Genomic DNA, 24,566 nt, shown 5'->3' on the forward strand with positions numbered 1-24,566 from the left:
CCGCCCCTCCCAGCCACCGGAAGACACGCAGGCAGGTTTCTGACAGAACTTTTCCAGTTTTGTAAGTTTTACTGTTGTGGTTAAATGGCGCTGCTGAGCCTCACATGGACCTCTCGGTCCTCTGCTCCTCTCCACCATCACTGAGCTGACGTGTAAACATGGCGGGCTGTGGCTGAAGTGCACCCGGACACAGAGCTGGTGAGTGGAGATGATTACTTCTTCTGTTGGGAGTTTTTGATCCATGCGGATTCATATTTGTAAAACATTCCTTCGATCTGAGAAAACGATGTCAGAAATCACTGACGTCAGCACAATGTAAAGTCTATGACGTGAAGGGTGTAGTCTATAGCATACAGTGGCCAAACTGTGTAATTACAACGTCCCGTGATACATTGCGGCCCCCATATACTTTTCCCCATTGCTATCATGGTGAAAGAATCGTCTCTAAAACGGTGGATACATGTTTTTCAGCTTGACAACCTTTTCACTGTCTGCATTTGAGCCATTCGGTCCAACAACATTTGGAAAGTCTAGAAGAGCCGCACGACTAAAGTATTTTATCCCCATTCAAGTTAGCTGGGCGCTAAACCGGAAGTTAGCGGCTCGGTCGGTGGGAGTCTCCCTCTCCATGGCTGCGTCCAGATTTCCTCTCAACGGCTCTGAGTTTTTTCAAGTGTTTTTAGTTGTATGCCTGAAATAAAGTCATTTAACTTTTGTTCTTTGATATAAAATACATAAGTAAATGTCCCACAGTTTAATTCTGAAGCTCTTCATGTGTTGAGAACAGTTAGCGGTTGCTAACAAGTGTCTGAATGAGACTACAGAGGTTGTCGGGGACATTAAACGTCCTCACAGCGAACACGGAGACTCACCTACTCGCTAGTCCGTCTTTAATTTAGTTCCACACTGTTCTAACTCTGACTTTACAACTTGTACATTGATCAGTTTATAGAAAACCTGGATAGTAATTGTGCAGTAAGACTCTTAGTGGTGGTGACGGTTAAGTCATGTGACCGTGATGTCGTCTGTTTGTAGCCTAACATTAGCTTCTTACTGCTACACAGTGAAATTACACTTCAAACATCACAATCTGTGCAGTTACATCTGTGTACATCTGTGAAGATTATCTAGATGAACAAAACCTGTAAGTAATATCATAAATTTGTGTTTGACACAGGGATTTGTTGGCGATATTTTAAAATCCAATTCACAAATCCCACAATATGTTGATGAAGGAACCAGGGCGATCCGAACTTCAGGTTTAGCCGACAAAATACATGGTTGTTACACCACTCTGTAGAGGGCTGAAGCCATGCACCTTCCAGTTTCCCTCATGGGATGTAATTTTGGAAAAACTTTGCATTGAAGTTAAAGACAAATAATTTTTTGATCCAGCTTGATTTGTGCCATGAATCACACATGATGTTTGTCAGTCAAGAGATACTTTTTCAAGTTGTAGTTTTGTTTTGAAGTGCTCAGTGAACGACATCGTCTCACTCAGCACACGCCGCCAACACCAAAATGGTTGCTAATTTACAGGAGCAGCTTTGCAATGTTTAAGTTACAGGTTTTGGTGAGCGTTCAACAAGACAATGTCACTAATGACACTGCTGGCTGTGAAGTCTTTATAATGATGTATTTTCAGTCTGATATTTCATTAGTTTGATGACAATTTGAGATTTTCTCAAGTTGTAAAATCATCTTCTAAATCAACAGACATCATATGTGTAGTTCAAGGTAGTTCTGTAGTGTCCAAACTGTGTAGTTACCACGTCATGTGATGCACCACAGCCGTAAAGGACTTCTTCACACACACACACTCACATGTGCGCACACACACACACACACACACACACACACACAGATGAAATAACCTGACTACTTTTTAAGGAGAGGGGAGGAGCAAACGACAGGTGCGTGAGTACAGGGAAGAATCCTGGAAGTGAAAGTTTTCAGTCAGTCTCTATTTTCAGAGGACAGTGCAGGAGGAGAACAGCTGCAGTCTGAGGCAGGGTGAGTGTTAAAACACATTGTGATTATTTACTGTGACTTCACTTTCTGTGAGTCAGTTTTCTCCCTGTGGACTGTGGAGGAAAGAAATGCTGGAGTGAAGTCAACAGTTTCAGAATCAGAATCAGGAAAAGCTTTATTGCCAAGTACGATGTTACACATACGAGGAATTTGTTGTGGTGATATTGGTGCATGCATCAAATAACTATTAAGTGAAAATATAACAAATTAACAATATAAACTATTTAAAGAATAGAAAATATAACAAATTAACAATATAAACTATTTTAAAAAGTAGAAAATATAACTATACAATATAAATATATATACACAATCTGTTTTTTGGGTAAAAGGATAAAAGGAGCAGACCGGCTGGCAGTGAACAATTACAAGAATGATGTGCAAATGAAAATGTGCAAATGAACAGGATGTTCAAGGTGAGCGTTAATGTAACGCATAGAGTTATGGTGCTGTCAGTGTGACCGTAGAGTCAGTGGTAGAGGTGGAGTGTGAGGAGTGTCAGGGGGGATTCAGGCCTTGTTGATAAGGCTGACAGCAGACGGGAAGAAACTGTTCTTGTGGCGTGAGGTTTTGGTCCTGATGGACCGCAGCCTCCTGCCAGAGGGGAGTGTCTCAAAGAGTTTGTGACCGGGATGGGAGGGATCAGCAACAATCTTTCCTGCACGCCTCAGGGTCCTGGAGGTGTACAGGTCCTGAAGAGACGGGAGGTTGCAGCCAATCACCTTCTCTGCTGACCGAATGACACGCTGCAGCCTGCCCTTGTCCTTGGCGGTGGCAGCAGCGTACCATGATTCATCTGTGGACACAAAGTCCTGATTGGCTGAATAATACTCTTCAAACTTCCAGTAACCTAATAAAACAAGCACAGGTGTGAACAAAACTGAGCAGGTGGACTTGTGGCTGCTTTTATTATACTGTATAATGTGTGTGTGAAGGGGAGAGAGAATGTGTGTTACTTCCTGCTCTCTCTGTCTTGTGTGACCCTTGAACAAACTTTCCTGATTCTTGTTAATGTTTAACTTTTCAGACTGACTTCAGAGCAGAATATGAGTCTTTGTGAGAAGGAGGAGGAGGACAGAGCAAAGTCTCCAGTATCCAGCTGTCCGTCTATGAACAGTGACCGGCCTGAAGATCCTCCCCCAAACTTCAGTAATGAACCTGGACCATCAGACTGTGGACCCTGGTTCTGCAGATGGTGCATCACAACATACTGGGAGCAGTCTGCTTCACCAGGACACTCCTGTCCCCAGTGTGGAGAAAGATCCAGAACAAGAGCTGGACTGCAGACAGCCAGTCTGACCAGCACTGTACAAAGTAAGACTACATATCTGTCTGCTGATGTGTTCATGTCTGAACACACTACTTGTTGTTTTATTGCATTTGTTATGTTACACATTAACCAATCAGAAAGCAGTTTGTTCTCTGTATGCAAAGATTGAACAAGAGACCAAACAAACATCCAGTGAGGAGAAGTGCACTGCTAACATCTATTTTCAGGCTAAAGCAGAAGCTAATTGGCTGCTCAGTTTCAGCACGTTAACCAGCTTAAAAATGTATCCAAAGCAGTTCAGTTCAAGAAACAGTACTGTGCATAGAGGTGAGCCCAACCAAATCTAGTTGGTGCTGCCCCACCTCCCACACCAGCACCTGTTCCTTCCCCCATGAGATGAGACGTTCCCTGTCCTGAGGACCAGTCTGATGCCAGGAATCAGTTCACCTTCCTTCTTTTGCATGAAACTGGCACACACCCGACCTCAACGCCTGTCCCTGCTGGTAGTCAGCCCACAGGGTGGCGTCTCCATGTAGTCAAAGACCAGCCACCAGATATCCACCAGCGACCTCCACTCCCAGGTTTAGCTCCAGAAAGGTGTCCTGACTTCTCTTTCTCGATTCAGGTGCTGCAGCACCTTTGTGGCTTATTCATAGAGGTTCTTTGAATCGCCCTCAGTCTGGCCCCTCCTCCAGGGCTAATTAGACCCTGCCAGGGGCGAATGCCCCCGACAACAGAGGTGGAAAGAAAGAAAATGGAAGCAACAATCATATTCTTATACTCATGGTTTTTCATTTGTAATAAAAAGACCACTGACTGCCGATTGTCACATTGTATTTTTTGTCTCACACTTATTTCTCTCCTTTCAGTGAATGTTGGTCTGCAGGAGGTTTTCCATGAACATATGATCAGTCTTAGGAGGAGATATGAACGTGTGACTGAAGGAAGTGATGAAACAGGAAGTGATGATACTGGAAGTAAAACCCTCCTTAACAAGATCTACACTGAGCTCTACATCACAGAGGGACAGAGTGAAGAGGCTGATACCCAACATGAGGTGAGGCAGCTTGAGACAGATTCAGAGAAGAAGAAACTCAGTGAAACCCCAATCAGGTGCTGCAACATCTTTAAAGCCTCACCTGACCAAGAGAGACGCATCAGAGTGGTTCTGACCAACGGCGTCGCTGGAGCTGGAAAAACCTTCTCAGTGCTGAAGTTCACTCTGGACTGGGCAGAGGGCTCCGAAAACCAAGATGTCAGTCTGCTGGTTCTGCTGTCGTTCAGGGAGCTGAACCTGATCAGAGATGAGCAGTACAGTCTTCTCAGGCTGCTCCATGTTTTCCATCCAACATTACAGAAGGTGACAGCAGAGAAGCTCGCTGACTGTAAACTTCTCTTCATCTTTGACGGCCTGGATGAAAGCAGACTTTCACTGGATTTCAACAACCATGAGGTCGTGTCTGATGTCACACAGGAGTCATCAGTCAGCGTGCTGCTGACAAACCTCATCCAGGGGAAGCTGCTTCCCTCGGCTCTCGTCTGGATCACTTCCCGACCTGCAGCAGCCAATCAGATCCCTCCTTCATGTGTCGACAGGGTAACAGAAGTGCGAGGCTTCACTGACGTCCAGAAGGAGGAGTACTTCAGGAGGAGGTTCAGGGATGAAGATCTGTCCAGCAGAATCATCTCACACATCAAGACCTCCAGGAGCCTCCACATCATGTGTCTGATCCCAGTCTTCTGCTGGATCACTGCTACAGTTCTGGACCACATGTTGACTACAGACCAGAGAGGAGAGCTGCCCAAGACCCTGACTGACATGTACTCACACTTCCTGCTGGTTCAGACAAAGAGGAAGAAGCAGAAGTACGATGAGGGACGTGAGACGAGTCCACAGGAGCTGACGGAGGCTGACAGGGAAGTTCTTCTGAAGCTGGGGAGGCTGGCGTTTGAACATCTGGAGACAGGAAACATCATGTTCTACCAAGAAGACCTGGAGCGCTGTGGTCTTAATGTCACAGAGGCCTCGGTGTACTCAGGAGTTTGTACAGAGATCTTCAGAAGAGAGAGTGTGATCTTCCAGAAAACAGTCTACTGCTTTGTTCATCTGAGTGTTCAGGAGTTTCTGGCTGCAGTCTACATGTTCCACTGTTTCACCAACAGCAACACAGAGGTGGTGAAGGACTTCCTGGGAGGATCGAGTCCCTCATCCCTAGAAAATTTCCTAAGGAGTGCCATGCAGAAATCCCTCAAAAGTAAAAATGGCCTCCTTGACCTGTTTGTTCGCTTCCTTCATGGCCTCTCTCTGCAGTCCAACCAGGGAGTCTTAGCAGGCCTGCTGGGTCAGACAGACAACAGTCCAGAAATCATCCAGAGAGCCATCAACAACCTGAAGGAGATGAACAGTGATGAGATCTCTCCTGACAGAACCATCAGCATCTTCCACTGTCTGACAGAGATGAATGACCACTCAGTTCATCAGGAGATCCAAAAGTTTCTGAAGTCAGAGAACAGATCAGAGAAGAAACTCTCTGTGTTCGACTGCTCAGCTCTGGCCTACATGCTGCAGATGTCAGAGGAGGTTCTGGATAAGTTGAACACAAAGAAATACAACATATCCGACCAGGGAAAACAGAGACTAATTCCAGCTGTGAGGAACTGTAGAAAGGCAAGGTAAGTCCAGATATGATTAATATTTAAAATCCTGCTAAACCTGAAGCCTTCAGTATTAAAGAAAAACACTTTACACACATGCATGATATAAAACCTCAACACAATACATGTTTTCCTGAACAAGTATGAAACCTGCTGATTGGATCAATTATCATCACCAAGCTCAGAGATGAAATGACATGTAGTCGTCTACTTTCCAACACATGTACTTCAGCCAGGTGAACTCCACCTGAGACAAATTAGTACCATCAAATGATAATAACTCAATCTTTAGTACTAATTATACTACTACTACTATGAGTCTCAAGAAAAAGCTAGTTTTACCCTGACAGTTATAAATATAAATATAAAGATGACAGAATGAATAAAACAAACCAAAATCAAACATGTAGATAAGTATTTACACAGCAGCTTTATTCAAGTGGGTTTTGGGGGGTGATAGAAAATGGGGCCCCCAATTCGGCCTGGCTGATCTCCTCAGGCAGGGAAAGTCTGGGGCCTTGTGGACAGAAGGAGCTGAAGTTTCAAACTACAAACCTTGTGATCAATGACTGACCAGCTCAGGCTGACCAGCTGACGACCTGAGCTTTGTTAAGCAAAATGTATGAATGTGTTTTCACATGAAAGTGTCACATTTTATTGTTTTAATGTTCTATTATCTGTCATCACAGATTTATTGACTGTGGACTCTCAGAGAGTCACTGTGAAGTCTTGGCCTCAGCTCTGAAGTCCAACCCCTCCCATCTGAGTGAGCTGGAGCTGATAGACAACGACCTGCAGGATTCAGGAGTGAAGCTTCTCTGCGCTGGACTGGAGAGTCCAAACTGTCGACTGGAGACTCTGAGGTCGGTTCATGTGTTTCTGTGTCGATCTATGAAATTTAAATCCAGAACAGAAGTTTTAAATTTCCTTCACTTCACTTGTTTTTTGGGTTCGTCTGCGCTCAACTCACAACAACTCAGTTTAAAGTTTCACAGTCTGAACAGTTTGACTCCTAGTTGTATATTTATATCACACACACACACACACACACACACCTGAGAAATCTAAGACGGGAGACTTACCTGTGTTTTGACATGTGTTTTGGAGATGTGCTTGTATTGACACTTTAGGTTTAAGTGAATGAACAAACATGAGTATCGCTCATGTCGTAGTATGTTGTTGCTTCATTAACCTGTAAAACGTTTGCGTTTCTTGCTGTCAGGTCTGTTATCCTCACCTTGTTAAAGATACAGTGTGATTTCCTACAGCTGTAAAGATGTTCATGTGTAGCTTAATGTTGCTCTAGTCCTTAACTGCTTGTTGAGAGCCGACGTCTGCACCGTCTATGAGCGCTTGTTTCTGTATCCCTCGCTTAGCAAGCATATCTTAATATGTCATTTGGGGATAAATCTGGATGCATACACAGCAGATAATGGTGTAATATATGTTTATTGTTAAGGTGAAAGACATACAAGAAATTAACAAGGTGGAAATAATAATATTATTATTATTTGTTCTTATTTCAGAACTGTGTACACCTGTGTGTGTGCGACCCTCTGAATGTCAAAATAAAGCCCCACCACCTTGAATAGATGCCGGTTTCCTTTCCTCCTTGTGTCCTGACTGACACACCATCTTGGATGCTGTTATCACATTAAAGAATCAGCCTCAGTTCTATACCTCCCTTACAGTCCCAATGAATTAACTTAAAATTTTTATAACCATAAAAAATAAATGTATCCATCCACAGTAATTCACAGTGAACCCAAAATGTGGTTTTCTACTGGCCTTGTTCAAAATGAAAATTTAACATGTCAAATCAATGAATTTGGTGCAATGTTCCTTTAACCGTGTTTTGTTATTATTCACTGTCAATGTTCACTCCTCGGAGCTGAAGGGGTAGCGGGTGGGTTAATTGCCAACAGAGAAATGGCAGAGAATTGCAGAAGGGGAAAACTCGTCTGGAACGAGACTCAAAGTTCAACTATGTTAATAACAGGAGCTTTAAATAGTGGAATCAAATGTTCAATCAGTTTCTCCATTCCTCCATCTTCTTCCACTTACCTGGGGCCGGGTCACGGGGGTAGATGTCTGATCAGGGACACCCAGACTTCCCTCTCCCTGGACACTCCCTTTAGCTCTTCCGGGAGGATATCAAGGCTTTCCCAGGCCAGCTGAGCGACATAGTCACTCCAGCGTGTCCTGGGTCTCCCTCTGGGCCTCCTCCCGGTGGGGCATGCCAGGAACACCTCCCGAGGAAGGTGTCCAGGGGGCATCTGATACAGGTGACCAAGCCACCTCAGCTGACTCCTCTCGATGTGGAGGAGCAGCGGCTCTACGCCAAACTCCTCCTGGGTGACCGAGCTCCTCACCCTATCTCTAAGGGAGCGCCCCACCACCCTGCAGAGGAAACTCATTTTGGCTGCTTGTATCCGGTATATTATTCTTTCGGTCACGACCCAAAGTTCATGACCATGAGTGAGGGTAGGAGCGTAGATTTACCGGTAAATCGAGAGCTTTGATCCGCACCGATCCGTCTGTCAATCTCACGCTCCATCCTTCCCTCACTCGTGAACAAGACCCCAAGATACTTAAACTCCTCCACTTGAGGCAGGAGTTCAAGCAAACCACTGGTCGAGAACTGTGGCCTCGGACTTGGATGTGCTGATTCTCATCCCAACTGCTTCACACTCAGCTGCAAAGTCCTGGCTTGAAGGACCCAACAACATCACAACAACATCATCTGCTAAAAGCAGAGATCAGAGCCACTGGCTCTCGAACGAGACCCTCTTCGGCCCGTGGCTGCGCCTAGAAATTCTGTCCATAAAAATAATGAACAGAACCGGTGACAAAGGGCAGCCCTGCCGTAGTCTAACATGAACCAGGAACAGGTCTGACTTAATTCTGGCAATGCGAACCAAGCTCCTGCTCCGGTCGTACAGGGACCGTACAGCCCTTAGCAAAGGGCCTCCGACCCCATACTCCCGAAGCACTTCCCACAGAATGCCACGGGGGACGCGGTCCAAGTCCACAAATCACGTGCGGACTGGTTGGGCTAACTCCCATGAACCCTCGAGCACCCTGTGGAGGGTATAGAGCCTCTGCTTCCTTTATGGAAGGCGTCTTGAGGAGATCCTCGAAGTATTCCTTCCACCACCCGACAATATCCCTAGTCGAGATCAACAGCTCCCCACCTCCACTGTAAACAGTGTTGAGGCACTGGATGGTTTGCCAGAATTTCATCATGGCTGACCGGTAGTCCTCCTCCATGGCCTCCCTGGACTTTTCCCAGACCCAAGTCTTTGCTTTGGTGACCGCCGGCGTTGCCGCACGCTTGGCCTGTCGGTACCTGTCAGCGGCCTCAATGTCCCCAGCCTCCCTCAGGATCTGGTCAAAGCTCTCCCGGAGGAGGGAGTTGAAGACCTCCCCGACAGAGGGTTCCGCCAAACATTCCCAGCAGACCCTTACAATGCTTTTGGGTCAGTCAAGTATGTCCAGCTTCCTCCCTGCCAGTGGATCCAACTCACCACCAGGTGGTGATCAGTTGACAACTCAGCCCCTCTCTTTACCCGTGTCCATGACATACGGACGGAGGTCAGATGACATGACTACAAAGTAGTAAAAGTAGTATTGACCTCCGGCCTAGGGTGTCCTGGTGCCACGTGCACTGATGGACACCCGTATGCTTGAACATTGTGTTCTTTATAGACAGACTATGACTAGCACAGAAGTCCCGCAACAGAACACCACTTGGGTTCAGATCGGGGAGGCCATTCCTCCCAATCAGACCCCTCCAGGTAACCCTGTCACTGCCCACATGAGCGTTAAAGTCCCCCAGTAGTACAGCGTCCAGAGTCCCTGGTTGGAGCACTTTCCACTACCCCTCCCAGGGCCTCTGAGAAGGGCGGGGACTCTATACTGCTGTTCGGCCCATAAGCCAAAACAACAATAAGAGACCTATCCCTGACCCAAAGGCACATGGAAACGACCCTCTCATTCACCGGGATGAACTCCAACACATGGCGGTTGAGCTGGGGAGCTATGAGCAAGCCCACACATTGTCGCATCTAACTGCGGGCAACCTCAGAGAAGAGAGTCCAGCCTCTCTCAAGGAGTTGGGTTCCAGAGCCCAGTGAGTGGAGGTGAGCACAACTATCTGTAGCCGGTACCGCTCAACCTCCCGCACTAGCTCAGGCTCTTTCCCCTCCAGCGAGGTGACATTCCATGTCTCCATGGCCAGAGTCATCGTCTGGGAATTTGGTCGTTGGGGCCCCCGCCTATGACCACCACCCAAATCACAAAGCACTGTGACATCACTACGTCTTAAATGAAGCAGCAGCACATTGTCATTAATATTAATAAGGGCTCTATTTCGCTTTGTGTATTTGACAGTGTTGAACCTGCATCCTGTTGGGTTCAGGTGTTTGGAGTTTCATTTTCTAAACATCTACATTGTAAACCTTCTTCAGCTCTGAACAGATTATTAAACACGGAATGACTTCAAGCAGGAACATTGTCTTTTAAACATACATTATTTATTCTTTATTCAGATTGATCGAATGCAGTTTGTCAGAGATCAGCTGTGCTTCTCTGGCCTCAGCTCTGAAGTCCAACTCCTCCCATCTGACAGAGCTGGAGCTAAGTCAGAACGAGCTGCAGGATTCAGGAGTGAAGCTTCTCTGTGCTGGACTGGAGAGTCCAAACTGTCGACTGGAGACTCTGAGGTCAGTTCATGTGTTTCAGTGTATCTACAACATTTTATTAGTTTACATTTTTCGCTCTCTGTGTTTTGCTCAACCACACAGTCTCTATACACAGCACACACATGTGGTTGTTCATCACAGCAAGGAAACTAGCTTTACATGAGAGGCTGCAGGCAGTGAGCCAGAGGACGCTGAAAAATGGTAGAAAGTGAAATGTTAATTCAGAGCGTAGAGGACAAAATGACTCTGGCTGTTCCCACTGACCAATCAGTGGTCTGGAATGCGTTAACTCCAACTTTTATTATATATAGACGTCTTTATTATCGATTTGCACTTTTCCTTCTTGCATTGAAAATAACAACACAAACATTGTGTTTTCTTCTCTGTCAGCATTGTCAACCATAGCCACCATAGCCATGTGCGCACCAGAGCCAATCACTGCAGAGCCCACTTCCACAACAAGCGGATTTATACCTGCAGCGGCGTGAGCTGGACCAGGATTTTGCCGGCGGTTCGGCCCCATTCTGTGCATCTAAAATGACTGTTGTGGATTAATGAGACTAAACAAGTCCAGACCATGTCCGTTTGGGTCTGAGGAGATTCGGATACGTGAGGACGATAAACTGGAATCGGAATGTGAGGATGTTCGTGTGTAACTAGCTGCTAGCCCACCCCCACCTCCTGACTCGGCGGATGCGCCGTCATGTCCAAAATTGGACTTAGGATAAATACCATGCTTATTCCCGAATATTGCTGTCATGTATGCTTTGTGTCTGGTGCAGGAAGAAATGGTAAAAACGGCCTTTTGTCATGAAATGACAACCAACCAATCACAAAATCATATGGCAAACCACGTGATTTGGTTGCTGGGAAACAAGAGTGGTTGTGGGAGGGATGGCAGTGTATGACTGACAGCAGCAGTGACGGTGACAGAGACAGCGAGTTTTGTGAGTTGAAAGATTGGTGTCTTAATGCGTGTTTGGAGTGTATAGTTAGTGTGTGATGTAGTGTTTGGTGTAGTGTGTTTAGTGTGTAGTGTAGTTGTTTTTTTGTTTTGTGAGTCAAAACAATGAGGCGATGGCTGAATGATGAGCTGGCAGGGAGGAGCTGAGAGAGACATGAGCCTGAGGCATTGCCTGCATTTAAATGTAAATAGTTACATATAACTTTGTAAATTTCAAAAACTCAAATTTAGCAAACAATTTATATTTGCATTATAAGTAATAAAAAATGGTTCGTTAAACATATTTGTGGTTTTCACAGTAAAAAAAATCAAAACTTTTTCCTACTGAGTTTTTATGTTTTTTGTGATTTTAGGTCCATTGTGTTAATACAGTATGTCAAAATGAAATAATAACTGTACAGCCACACGTGAGGTTGTGCTGAAAATAATGAAACCAAACAAGGCAAGGCAAATAGTTTATACGGTGAAATTTAATGGTAAAATCAAAAGTCCCAGGGTTAGGGTTAGGGTTAGGGTTCCCACCATCCATGAAAAAGCTACTTAACCTCCCACTTTTCTATAGAAATGCACACTTCCTATGGGCAATGCACTAGTGTTAATAATAGGAGCTTTATATACTAGAATCAAATGTTCAATCAGTTTCTGTGGGTTGTAATTTGGCTGTACAACATAAGCAGGGTTCTCCCCAGATGGTGAAACAAGGGCGCTGTGCCACTATACTGCTCGCTCAGCACCACTATACTCATTTTCATTGTTAGCTGCTTTATAGCGGGTGTTTGTGGACTGCCGAGTTGTGCCACGGTGTTCTCGCACCCCCCTGATGGTGATGAGCGTCTGTCCGTCGGCATAACGAGCGTCCATCCGTCTATGCCCCCCACCCCTTGGCTGACGCTCACCAGGTTGTCATTAATATATGTGACGGCTCTGTTTCGCTTTGTGTATTTGACAGTGCTGAACCTGCATCCTGTTCAGGTTCAGGTGTTTGGAGTTTCATTTTTGTCTACATTCTAAACCTTCTTCAGCTCTGAAGAGATTATCAAACACTGAATGATTTCACACAGGAACATTGTCTTTTAAACTTACATCATTTCTTCTTTATTCAGATTGTGGAACTGCGGTTTGTCAGAGAGCAGCTGTGCTTCTCTGGCCTCAGCTCTGAAGTCCAACCACTCCAAATTGAGAGAGCTGCAGCTGACTCACAACGGGCTGCAGGATTCAGGAGTGAAGCTTCTCTCTGCTGGACTGGAGAGTCCAAACTGTCGACTGAAGATTCTGAGGTCAGTTCATGTCTGTGTATCTACAACATTTTATTAGTTTACATTTTTTGCTGCCTCTCTTTTGCTCAACCACACATTCTCTTCACACAGCACACACACGGTTGTTCATCACAATAAGGAAACTAGCTTTACATGAGAGGCTGCAGGCAGCGAGACAGAGGACTGCTGAAAAGGTAGAAAGTGAAATGTTACTTCAGAGCGTGGAGGACGAGACGACTCTGGCTGTTCCCACTGACCAATCAGTGGTCTGCACTATGTTAACTCCACCTTTTATTCTCTATAAACGTCTTCATCATGGATTTGCACTTTTCCTTCTTGCTTTGAAAATAACAACACAGACATTGTGTTTTACTCTCTGTCAGACAACAACAAACGTGTGTTTGTTCCAAACCTTTATGATGATATGTGCCGTCAGTACTGACTCAACAACTTCAACTCATGATGATTTTTATCTTAAAGCTCCTGTTGGTGAGAGAGTTTATTTTTGAGTCTCGTTGACGAGTCGGGAACTAGACTTAAATTAGAACTATGTTAATAACAGGAGCTTTAAATAGTAGAGTCAAATTTTCCATCAGTTTCTGTGGGTTTTTATTTGGTTGCACAACATGAGTTTGTATAGATGGAGCCTCTGGTGGAGCTGCAGAGTTTAAGAGGTGACATCACTACATCTTTATTGCAGCAGCAGCAAGTTGGCATTAATTTTAATGAGAGCTCTGTTTCACTTTGTGTACTTGACAGTGTTGAACCTGCATCCTGTTGGGTTCAGGTGATTGGAGTTACATTTTCTAAACATCTACATTGTAAACCTTCTTCAGCTCTGAACAGATTATTAAACACTGAATGATTTCAAGCAGGAACATTGTCTTTTAAACATACATTATTTATTCTTTATTCAGATTGTTTTGCTGCAGTTTGTCAGAGATCAGCTGTGCTTCTCTGGTCTCAGCTCTGAAGTCCAACTCCTGCCACCTGAGAGAGCTGGAGCTGAGTTTTAACTACAAGCTGCAGGATTCAGGAGTGAAGCTGCTGTGTTCTGGACTCGAGAGTCCAAATTGTCAACTGGAGACTCTGAGGTCAGACACCATTTTTTCCTTCTGTGCTCAAATTAATATGATGTGAAAGTTGTGTTGACACCAAACTGCAGTCATCATGCTGATACTATACTGATCCACACTGAACATCCTAATACTAAAGTCTGTTTTCTTCTTCTGTGGTTTAGACCATTGACTGTAGCAGAGCAGTGTTGAACTGCACATTTAAAACCTTCATATAAAAATATGAGTAATTCACTCTGAACATCCTCAACTATTGATTTTTATCTTAGATTCCAAATCATGTTCTTTTGAAATGATTTTTTAAGTAATGAGAAAGATACATATTACAATGAAAAGTTGAGTAATCTCTATTTTAACTATCAGACAATAACAAATATATTCAGAATTGTATTTTTACGACATTTTAATTAAGCTTTGTGATGTTTATACTGACTGAATATTTAAATTGTGAAGTTACAACATTTATTCCATATCCAGTTTGGAGAACTGCAGTTTGTCAGAGATCAGCTGTGCTTCTCTGGCCTCAGTTCTGAAGTCCAACCTCTCCCATCTGAGACATTTGCACCTGAGTGTCAACAAGCTACAGGATTCAGGAGTGAAGCTTCTTTCTGCTGGACTGGAGAGTACAAACTGTCGACTAGAGACTCTGAGGTCAGTTCATGTGTTTCTGTGTATCTATAAAATTTAATTAATTTACAGTTTTCGCTGTATCTCTTTTGCTCTACCACACATCCTCTACACACAGCACACGTGTGGTTGTTCATCACAACAAGGAAACTAGCTTTACTTGAGAAAGGCTGCAGGCAGCGAGACAGAGGACTGCTGAAAAGGTAGAAAGTGACATGTTACTTCAGAGCGTGGAGGACGAGATGACTCTGGCTGTTCCCACTGACCAATCAGTGGTCTGCACTATGTTAACTCCACCTTTTAGCATGGGATCAGTGTGCATCAGTGAAGCTAAAAGTGTTAGCTGTTTCAGACAGCCAAAGGTGGAGTGAAGAGCTGCTGGAGCCTCAACAATGGTTTAAATATGGAGGTAACTTCTCACATGTTCTCTCCTGGAAGCCATTGTTCATGTTTCACTCAGTTCATATTTCAAAGTGACAGAAATAGCTGTGGAAAAAAGAGCTGAGAGAGAAGTTGAAACCTGGACTCTATCTCACCTCCATTCAGCTCACCAATCACAGAGTGAAGAAGGTGTTAATGTTTGTGTGTCAGGTTTGTAAAGTGACACAAATTGTTGGACACAGACCCCTTGATGTGACATCAGAAAAGTGTGGCACCCCGCAACGATTTAAATCTCTGAGAAGAAAGTGTTGAATCTTTGAAAAAAGGAGGTTGGATGATGTTTAAGTCACGTTGGACAAAAGACACATGAGTGTAGTGTAATCTCTGATTGGACACACTGCACGTGTAGAATGTGTGAAAATCTGAAGACAAACTTTAATAACAATGAAAATATTACACTGCTGATAAATTATAGGTGTGACACAATTATTTCACACATACTGTTGTTGTTCTCACATGTTTAAATCATTTGAATTGGGGCTGTCAAATGATGAAATTTTTTAATCGCAATCAATCTCATTTTGTCCATTGTTAACTTGCGATTAATCGCAAATTAATCACATTTCTTTGGCACATTTTTTCCCTTGTACCTTAATTTATTTTTTTCATGTTCTTAATACTTGTAACAACATAAGAAAGGATTGGGGTTAGACAAATATGCTTGCTTTATGAAAATGTTTATTCAACACTTCAAATCATGCAGGAAAATAAAAGGCTCAAAAAATATCCTCTTACCCTAAATGGGATCAAAACACAGTGATGTCTGCTTTTGGCTGGGAGGGTGTTGGGCTCTTTGCATCTGCCATGTGTTTGGCTTGCAAATGATATTTGAGACTTGACATATTTCAATGGTAACTCCTTTCATGTCGACAGTATGTGCAGATAACTTTTGTCCTATCGACCAAACCATCTGGCAATTTTGAAAGTGAATTTACCGTTCATAAGTCCTTTCTCCATTTCCTTTCGCTTTCACTTTTCAGTCCATCGTGTTTTTCCCGAACTGCCAACCCTGCTTCTTCTTCTTCTGATTCCCTTTCTTATTCTCCTGCCACCCTCTGGATCAAGACTACAGGTGCCACTGACGGCTGTAAATCATACAATGTGCATTTCTTTAAAAAAAAAATACTGAGCGTTAATCGCGCGTTTAAATAATCAACGGCATTAAGAGGATGTTGCGTTAACGCATTGTCAACGTGTTAACTTTGACAGCCCTAATTTGAATATTTATTTTAAACCATGGTTAATACTTTAAAAACATTATTCCAAACTGTTTAAACCTTAGTGTTCATTTCATCAGTTCTGAAGGGGATTTGACCTCATAGATTCTGTCCTAATTCACACTGAGCATCTTGTTCTGCATCCTATTTAAAACATATCTATTATAACATCAAATCTTCAGCACTGTTTTATTCTCTATCAGCCTCTTCATTATTGATTTGCACTTTTATTTCTTGCCTCTAAAAATAAAAACACAAACGTTGTGTTTTCTTCTCTGTCAGACAACAACAAATGTGTTTGTTACAAACCTTTATGATGATATGTGACGTCTAAACTGACTGAAAAACTTTAACTCAGGATGACTTTTATGTTAAAGCTGTTGGTGAGAGGGTTGATTTTTGAGTCTCATCAAATTCTGATGCTTTGGGATGGCGGCTGACCCAACCTACAACCCCAAAGCGTCAGAATTTGATGAGTCAGGAACGAGACTCAAAATTCAACTATGTTAATAACAGGAGCTTTAAATAGTAGAATCAAATGTTGAATCAGTTTCTGTGGGTTTTTATTTGGCCGCACAACATGAATTTGTATAGATGGAGCCTCTGGTGGAGCTGCAGAGTTTAAGTGGTCACATCACTACGACTTTATTGAAGCAGCAGCACGTTGTCATTAATATTAATGAGAGCCCTGTGTCACTTTGTGTATTTGACAGTGTTGAACCTACATCCTGTTGGGTTCAGGTGTTTGGAGTTACATTTTCTAAACATCTACATTGTAAACCTTCTTCAGCTCTGAACAGATTATTAAACACTGAATGATTCCAAGCAGGAACATTGTCTTTTAAACTTACATTATTTATTCTTTATTCAGATTGGTGGAATGCAGTTTGTCAGATATCAGCTGTGCTTCTCTGGCCTCAGCTCTGAAGTCCAACCCCTCCCATCTGAGAGAGCTGGACCTGAGTTACAATGATCTGCTGGATTCAGGTGTGAAATTTCTCTCTGCTGGACTGGAGAGTCCAAATTGCCGACTGGAGACTCTGGGGTTAGTACATGTGTTTCAGTGTATCTATAAAATGTAATATATTTTTAAATTAATTTAAATGTTTCGCTCTCTCTCTTTTGCTCGACCACACATTCTCTACACACAGCACACACGTGTTTGTTCATCACAACACGGAAACTAACTTTACTTGGGAAATACAGTTGTGCATCTCTGGTACATATACACATCTGGATACACTGTCAATGATCCAATGCATTACAGATGATATGATACGACTCGCACCTCAATCACGATGCAGTGTGATTCAACACAGAGCGAGTTGATGTGACATGATGGGATTGGACAATGCAAATGAATGATGCTACACAAGTCAATGAGTTTGATTATTTATTAATTGACTAAAATTCAGATCTTTCACAAACTGATCTTTTTTTCAAAGATCCTATAAAGTGTTCTCTGTTTCAAGTTTACAGTACTGTGCACTTTGAATATACCTGGCTCACTGAATTAAGGATTCATTCTGTGATTAAGAATCTCCAGATCATCAGGACCAGTTAAGTCCAAAATGAAAAACTAAAACACTTGTAAAGCAACCTGTAGGCTAACTCACCAGTGAGTATCACAAACCAATTTTTATATTATGATCAATAACAATAAATGAACCTTTCACAATGAGGTCTTATGTAACTGGGCACACATAGAAAATAAACTAGTATTAGCGGTCACATGCTGCTGTAAACAAACATCAGCCTCACTGTCACAATAACAGTCAGGACAGTAAGAACTATCTAAGGCTGGATATCTTCACAAATAAAGAACTCTGTAGCCTCGGTTACTGTCGTTGAACAAGTGGAACTGTTTGCCAGCGGGGCATGGAAAATATTTGCTATACTTTGCTCACCGCTCTTGGGGATGGTAGCGTTGGCTGTTGATGAATCTGAAGCCGAGGCAGGGGATGCCAGTTCACTGAAAAACTTTGAACAGATTAAACACTGAATGATCTCAAGCAGGAACATTGTCTTTTAAACTTCCATCATTTATTCTTTATTCAGATTGTTGAGCTGCAGGTTGTCAGAGATCAGTTGTGCTTCTCTGGCCTCAGCTCTGAAGTCCAACCCCTCCCACCTCAGAGACCTGGAGCTGAGTCTCAACAAGCTGCTGGATTCAGGAGTGAAGCTGCTGTGTTCTGGACTGGAGAGTCCAAACTGTCAACTGGAGACTCTGAGGTCAGACACCATTTTTTCCTTCTGTGCTCAGATTAATATGATGTCAAAGTTGTGTTGACACTATACTGCAGACATCAGGTTGATATTATACTGATCCACACTGAGCATCTTAGTGCCAAGATCTGTTTTCTTCTTCTGTGGTTTAGTTCATTGACTGTGGCAGAGCAACGTGGAGCAGCATTTTTAATGAAGCTTTGTGACGTTTATACTGACTGAATATTTAAATTGTGAAGTTACAACATTTATTCTTTATTCAGATTGGAGGCCTGCAGTTTGTCAGAGATCAGCTGTGCTTCTCTGGCCTCAGCTCTTAAGTCCAACCCCTCCCATCTTAGAAAGCTGGAGCTGAGGGCGAACACCCTGCAGGATTCAGGAGTGAAGCTGCTGTCTGAACTTGTGGAGAGTCCAAACTGTCGACTGGAGACTCTAAGGTCAGTTCATGTGTTTTTGTGTCTCTATAAAATGTAATTCATTTACAGTTACAGGGTTTGACCACAATCTAGCTTTATTGAGAAAGCTGCATGCAGCAAGACAGAGAGAACTTGTGGAGAGTCCAAACTGTAGACTGCACACTGTGAGGTCAGTAGAGGGTTGTAGTCAGTCCGTGCTGGTATCAGCAGTATTGTAATCAACACAGTCATTATCAAAGTAAAGATCCAGCATTTCCTGCTTTAAACAGTGAAGCTCTGAGAGAACGGTGACAGGCTTCAGGGTTGCACAGAAAGAGATAGAGAGGAACAGTCCGTCAAATTAGACAAGCCAGATGCTTGTTGTGATCGTGTGTTTGAGTTGAAGTGAAGACGACTGTTGTTGTTGTGTTCATGTCTACAGGAAGTAAAGCTGGATAACAGCTGACAACATTACAGGATGTGTAGAGACAGTGGTCTTCATCAATCAAACTGTTGTAGCATCAAATCTCTCTCATTTCAACACTGAACAAGTGATCAGTCCGTCTGTGTCACAGCTCTCAGGTCTACAGTGGCCCTGAAGGTCAAAACACAACAACATTCCACAAGACATAAAACTGTCACCAGAGCCTCAGGTTCTGTCCAATAACAAACAAGGACGCCATCCCACCTTTTCCATAATCTGAAGTGTGGTTGTGTTTCGACCTTCAGGGCCACCGTACAGATCAGCCTGACTGAAGCCTGCAAGTCCAGTAACCACAGCTGATGTTGACTGTTCAGTCTTTGTATAAACATGTAGGGGCTTTACCATCAAATATTTATCTGTCCATCTGTCTTTTGTTTTATCCACATATTTTTAGAACAGACTTCATATGTACATATTAGTAATATTTCAAAGTAGATTAAATATTCAGGTGTGACTGAGACTCTTGTTTTTAACAGCAGTGAATCATCATTAAAGTGTTTCTGCACTCATGAGCAGTTTATTTCACTGTGTACTTCAGTGAAACCTGCAGAGTAAACCTGTGAGCTTCACTCCAACACGTTAACATGAAGCTGAAAGGAAGCTGGCTACGCTACACAGCCGCTCCACTTGTGGTCTGAACAGGACTGAAGTCTTGCTGGTCTTCATATCGCTGACTGACAGCTGATGGAGGGAGTCTCTGGAAACACTGATGTATCACCTCTGCTCTCTCTGATTCTCTCATCAGCTGGTGGTGGTGATCTCCGTCAGAGTGGTGAGATAGGTGGAGGTGTTGAGAGGATCAGCTGTGTCCTGATGATCCAGAGAGGCTGAAGCAGCACCATCAGCTGGTGGGTGGAGAGGCTCTGACTGGGCGGAGAGGAGAGCTTCATCCAGCAGTAACTGATGGACCAATCAACAAAAAGTTTTTCAGTATCCAGATTTGTTCACTCTGCTCAAAGATTTTTTTTGCAAACAGTTACGACACAAAACTTTCCAGAGCAACATGAGAGTTATAGTTCGCCTGACACAAAGACCAGCGTGTCACATGATCCTCGTCTGACTGCAGATTAGTGTCTTTGTTACGCAGAGTGACACAAATGTTTTAGCTCATTTAAATATCAAAACATACTTGTCTTTAATTGGCCTTAAACTAATGAGGCTGTGTACAAGCTTTACTGAGAAGATCTCAGAAATCCAAAAGTTGTTGACTTAATATAAAAAGAGGATACAAGGATTGACTTTTATGTCATGTTTACAGTTTTTAATCATTTTGTGGTTGGTGAAAAGTTTGTCATGATGGGTTTGAGTTTACAGTGTGGTACTAGTAATCTTGTGTCATAGAATATAACTGTGGTCATCATGGTGTTAGTAATGGGCTGTTGGATCATAGCACTCGTCATGGTGGCAGCAGCACCGTAATGAGCTCCACGTCAAAGTGGCATGAAGTGTGTTCTGTTGGTGACCAGCTGGTGGCAGCAGCGAGCCGTCAGTCTGCTTCACTGGTTCAGAGTCCTCATGAAGTAATGTTCACCACCAGGGTGTCTGTGTGTGTGTTACACCTGAACACATCACACACACACTCACACGCTGCCTTCATTCAAATCTTTGGACTCAAAGCTTCACTGACGATCTGTTCAGATTAAAAAGAATAAAGCGGTAAGAAGCTCTTTAACAGCCCCCCTCCTGTCCTCTGTGAGCCCTCGTGTGACTTCAGCTGGATGTTAAACTCCATTAATAAAAGGCTTACAGGTCCCTCAACCTAAAAACACACACAGGAACACAAACATCCATTAAGATCTTCATGAAAGAACCCCCACGTATGAGCTTTTACAACAGATGTTCCTCAGGGAACTGACGCTGTTCCCCTGATGGATGCACCTAAAAGCCCCTTTACTCTTACATGCAAATGTTTTTGTCCAACTGAAACCAAAATTCGACAAATCGATGGAAACTATCTGCATGTGGGACTGATGTTCTCCAGAGAATCTGCTTATTATTGTGTGAAACACAGTCATAAGAAAATAATGTTAGTCTTCCCTTGTTTTTATATGAATATAATTTGCAGAGGAAATTTGATATTTAAAAGACCAGAAGACAAAATCAGCCCTGAGGAAACCCCACCTGAGCTGACCTGAGGGATTCTCCCTGCGTCAGACCAAAGCAATCAAACATTTCAAACCTTTTCTGTGAAGGAAGCAGCTGTTTGTACTTCCTGGTGTTGGGATCAACCCGTCAGCAGCGCTGTGACCAGCTCTCTCGCTCTGATCTCGCTTCAGTGTAAAAGTCCCTCAGCAGCGTCCTGTCTGCGCCCTCTGTGATCTCCTTTCAAAATAAAAGTTCCCAGGAGGAAGCAGAGGTTAAAAGACTGTCTGATGCTCTTTTCAAAGTAAAAGTCTCCCTGGATGATGTGGATTCAGTAACATGCCTGCTGGTCACACTGCTCTGTTCTCATTCTCTTCCTTTCACTGTCATTCATTCTTTCATCATTAACTCTTTTTATCTTTGTTTTTTCTTTCATAATCTTTCTCTTCTCTTCCACCTTTTATTTTCTCAGTCACTTTATCTTAGTCTTCTGATCATCCCTGTAGCATTACATCACCACATTTAGTTCATTTCCTCTTTTCTTTTCATCCATTCTTCCCACATTTCTTTTGTTTTTCTTCCCTTCCTTTTTCCTCCAGTCTGTTCTTCCTTTCCCTTCCTTTTTCATCTCTTTTCTTTGTTTCCTTCCTTTCTTCTCTTCACCTGCTACTTTTCTTTGCTTCCTTCCCTCTTTTGTCTCATTACATTTCCCTCCTTCCGTATTTCCTTTCTCTCTTCCTCTCCTCTTCCTTCTTTCCTTCCTTCCATTTTACTCTTCCTTTCTTCCTTCCTCTATTTTTCTGCCTTCCTTTCTTACTTCCTTTCTTCCCACCTTCCTTCTTTCCCTTGTTATTTTCTTCCTTCTTTCCTTCAATTTTACTCTTCCTTTCTTCCTACCTCTATGTTTCTGCATCCCTTCTTTTCTTCCCTCCTTCTTTCCTTCCCTTGTTATTTCCGTCCTTCTCTCCTCTATTTTACTTTCCTTCCATCTTCCTCCTCTATTACCTCCTGTGTGTCATCTATATAATAATAATAATGGGAATAATGGGATGTGATGTCTCTGCAGTCGAGTCTCTGTGATGATACACAGCAGATTTATTGTTTTTCTTCACCTCTTCCTCTTTCCTACCTCTCACTTTGAGCATTAAAACTCCAGAAGGTGGAAACGTGGAGATTCAAATATTCCGTCTGCTGAGGATGTACCATATTTCCGTCACGTGTCGACTCTTGCCGTGTTTTCCTGCTCACCAACACATCGTCATCATCATCAGCGCAGCAAACGAACGGTCCTGCTCGGACCTGTGTTGTGTTTCTCTTCAGAGAGTCATCGACCCGTCCGTTCACATCATCAGCCTGTCTTCCACAAGCTTTATGATCCAATAAGTTTCTCTAACAGGGTTTCTTTCTGGGTTTTTTCTGTTTGTGTCCAAGATGAAAGGAAAATCCCATCGTGGCTCCAGACCTCATGTCTCTCCAACAGCTCTGGTGTTGTGTTCACTGACGGCTGTTTTGCTGGTCAGAGAAACACAGAGCCGATTGAAACTGCCGGTGGGACGAAAGACTCGAGCTGCACAAGATGTTTGCAGCTGCGCAGGTTTTTATAAGACGACTTATAAATGGCGTCAACGTGTTACCTGCTCCCAAACTCGGGCACAATGACCTCTGAACTTAATTTTCATTTCACGTTGCACCAAAATTCAGTCTTGCCGCAAGTGAGATGACCAGAACACCAGCTGGGATTTGTACCCACGTCTCACACAACAGAGATAGAACTGAGCCCTAAAACCTTTATTTGAGCTTCAGGTCCATTTGTTTGACATCATGCACTATAAAAAAAAACACTGAATAAATGTTTTGTCTACATTTTGCAACCTCGGCTGAACTAGTCGCCTCAGAGCAAATGTTTGCAGGAGCAACTGTGGATGGACAGGATGTAACCAGCTGACGTCTCTACGAACCACAGATGGTTGAAGGTTGACATTTGTACCAGACACGACCTATCACATTCACATTATGCTTATCAGCCACCTCTCACATCAGGAGGTGGAGGGGAAGGAGGAGGCATTATATAATAATCCTGAGAGCCAAACGGCCGATCACACCGCTGGATATGTTCAAAGAAGTCTGCAGACATCTGCAGACGCCCTGTGGTGACCAAAACCAGCAACATTTCACAGGAAGGCGGATCAACTCAAAGTGTAAATCCAAACCAAGATGTGTTGCTCACCCTCACCTTGACCATAATATCGTGACCAAACGAAGCCGGTCCAACCAAGTATCACCTGTTTTCAACACTAACAAGGCTACAAGCTGCCAGATGGCCGACTGCAGTTTAAGTAACGTACATTTACATGTCAGAGCATCTCCAGGCCTCGTTTGTGGCCATCAAGCAAGTGTTTCTGTGCCTGAAGCTAAGCAGATACACAACAGCTCTGTGACCAGAGACACAAAATTCATCGTCAACAAACTTAAAGTTGCAACATAATGACAGAAACACTTTTGCAGAAACGTGCGTGGAGACTGCTGCCACCTGCAGGACGGACTCTTCTTTCTCCCTCGTCAGCAGTGAGCAGCGAAGAAAAGCAACTTTATCCATCCGACAGTTTTCCTTTCCGCGAGCCGCACCGACTCATTTAGAGTGTTTGGTCGTCTCTTGATTTTCTGTCTCATCCCGTCTCATTCTCTTCACTTTTTATTCTTCCTTCAATATTCTTAGTGATGTTCTGTGATTGAACACCTCGTTTGTCTCTTACTCGTTCTGTCTAATAAAAGGATCTATTATCAGTTACAGCACATTTGTGTGTGTGTGTGTGTGTGTGTGTGTGTGTGTCCTGTGATCATGCATGGAATCTGAATGAGTCGGTCTGCACATTTGAGCAGTGCGACGCCTTGTTTCGATGGTCCTGCAGTGCAGCACAGTGTGAAATAGCACCAGCGCTGCCTCGTAGTGAAGACAGAGATACTGAGAGAGCGTGAAGAGGATCAAGACTCGAGCAGGAATAACTCTGAGAAGACCACGTTCATGAAAACTCAACACACGTTCTTCTCTCTGTATCTGGATGCTGAAGGATCCTCTCCTGCTTGTGCAGTAAACAAGGTTCTGTTCTGGTTCTGACTCAGTTTGAATTCTTCTCCACAC

The 24,566-nt window shown here is 43.4% G+C and overlaps 1 protein-coding gene across 3 annotated transcripts; it reads left to right on the forward strand.

Annotated features, from left to right (window-relative positions):
* LOC119012741 (NACHT, LRR and PYD domains-containing protein 12-like) lies at positions 1 to 24,210 on the forward strand. 3 transcript variants are annotated; one of them, XR_005072583.1, is made up of 13 exons: positions 1 to 198; positions 3,059 to 3,345; positions 4,171 to 5,974; positions 6,646 to 6,819; positions 10,507 to 10,680; positions 12,727 to 12,900; positions 13,797 to 13,973; positions 14,433 to 14,606; positions 17,112 to 17,285; positions 18,299 to 18,472; positions 18,730 to 18,903; positions 20,091 to 20,193; positions 23,338 to 24,210. XR_005072583.1 is itself a non-coding variant. In XM_037086839.1 (12 exons), the coding sequence occupies exons 2-12, from the start codon at positions 3,078 to 3,080 to the stop codon at positions 20,101 to 20,103; spliced, it is 3,480 nt and encodes a 1,159-aa protein (XP_036942734.1). In that variant the 5' UTR covers positions 1 to 198; positions 3,059 to 3,077; the 3' UTR covers positions 20,104 to 20,589. The 3 variants fall into 3 exon arrangements, 2 of the variants coding, with proteins under 2 accessions (XP_036942734.1, XP_036942736.1); XM_037086839.1 differs by lacking the exon at positions 23,338 to 24,210 and having other exon boundaries at positions 20,091 to 20,589; XM_037086841.1 differs by lacking the exons at positions 1 to 198; positions 23,338 to 24,210 and adding an exon at positions 1,736 to 2,013 and having other exon boundaries at positions 20,091 to 20,589.
* Positions 24,211 to 24,566: the final 356 nt, after the last annotated feature.

This window comes from Acanthopagrus latus, chromosome 22, assembly GCF_904848185.1.
Source record: "Acanthopagrus latus isolate v.2019 chromosome 22, fAcaLat1.1, whole genome shotgun sequence".
NCBI classification, from domain to species: domain Eukaryota; kingdom Metazoa; phylum Chordata; class Actinopteri; order Spariformes; family Sparidae; genus Acanthopagrus; species Acanthopagrus latus.

Bases quoted from the DNA above. Each gene is read 5' to 3' on its own strand.
- LOC119012741 (XM_037086839.1), top strand. From the start codon at position 3,078: ATGAGTCTTTGTGAGAAGGAGGAGGAGGACAGAGCAAAGTCTCCAGTA. The intron at 10,681-12,726 runs GTCAGTTCATGT...TTCTTTATTCAG, and splicing joins TGTCGACTGGAGACTCTGAG to ATTGTGGAACTGCGGTTTGT. The intron at 12,901-13,796 runs GTCAGTTCATGT...TTCTTTATTCAG, and splicing joins TGTCGACTGAAGATTCTGAG to ATTGTTTTGCTGCAGTTTGT.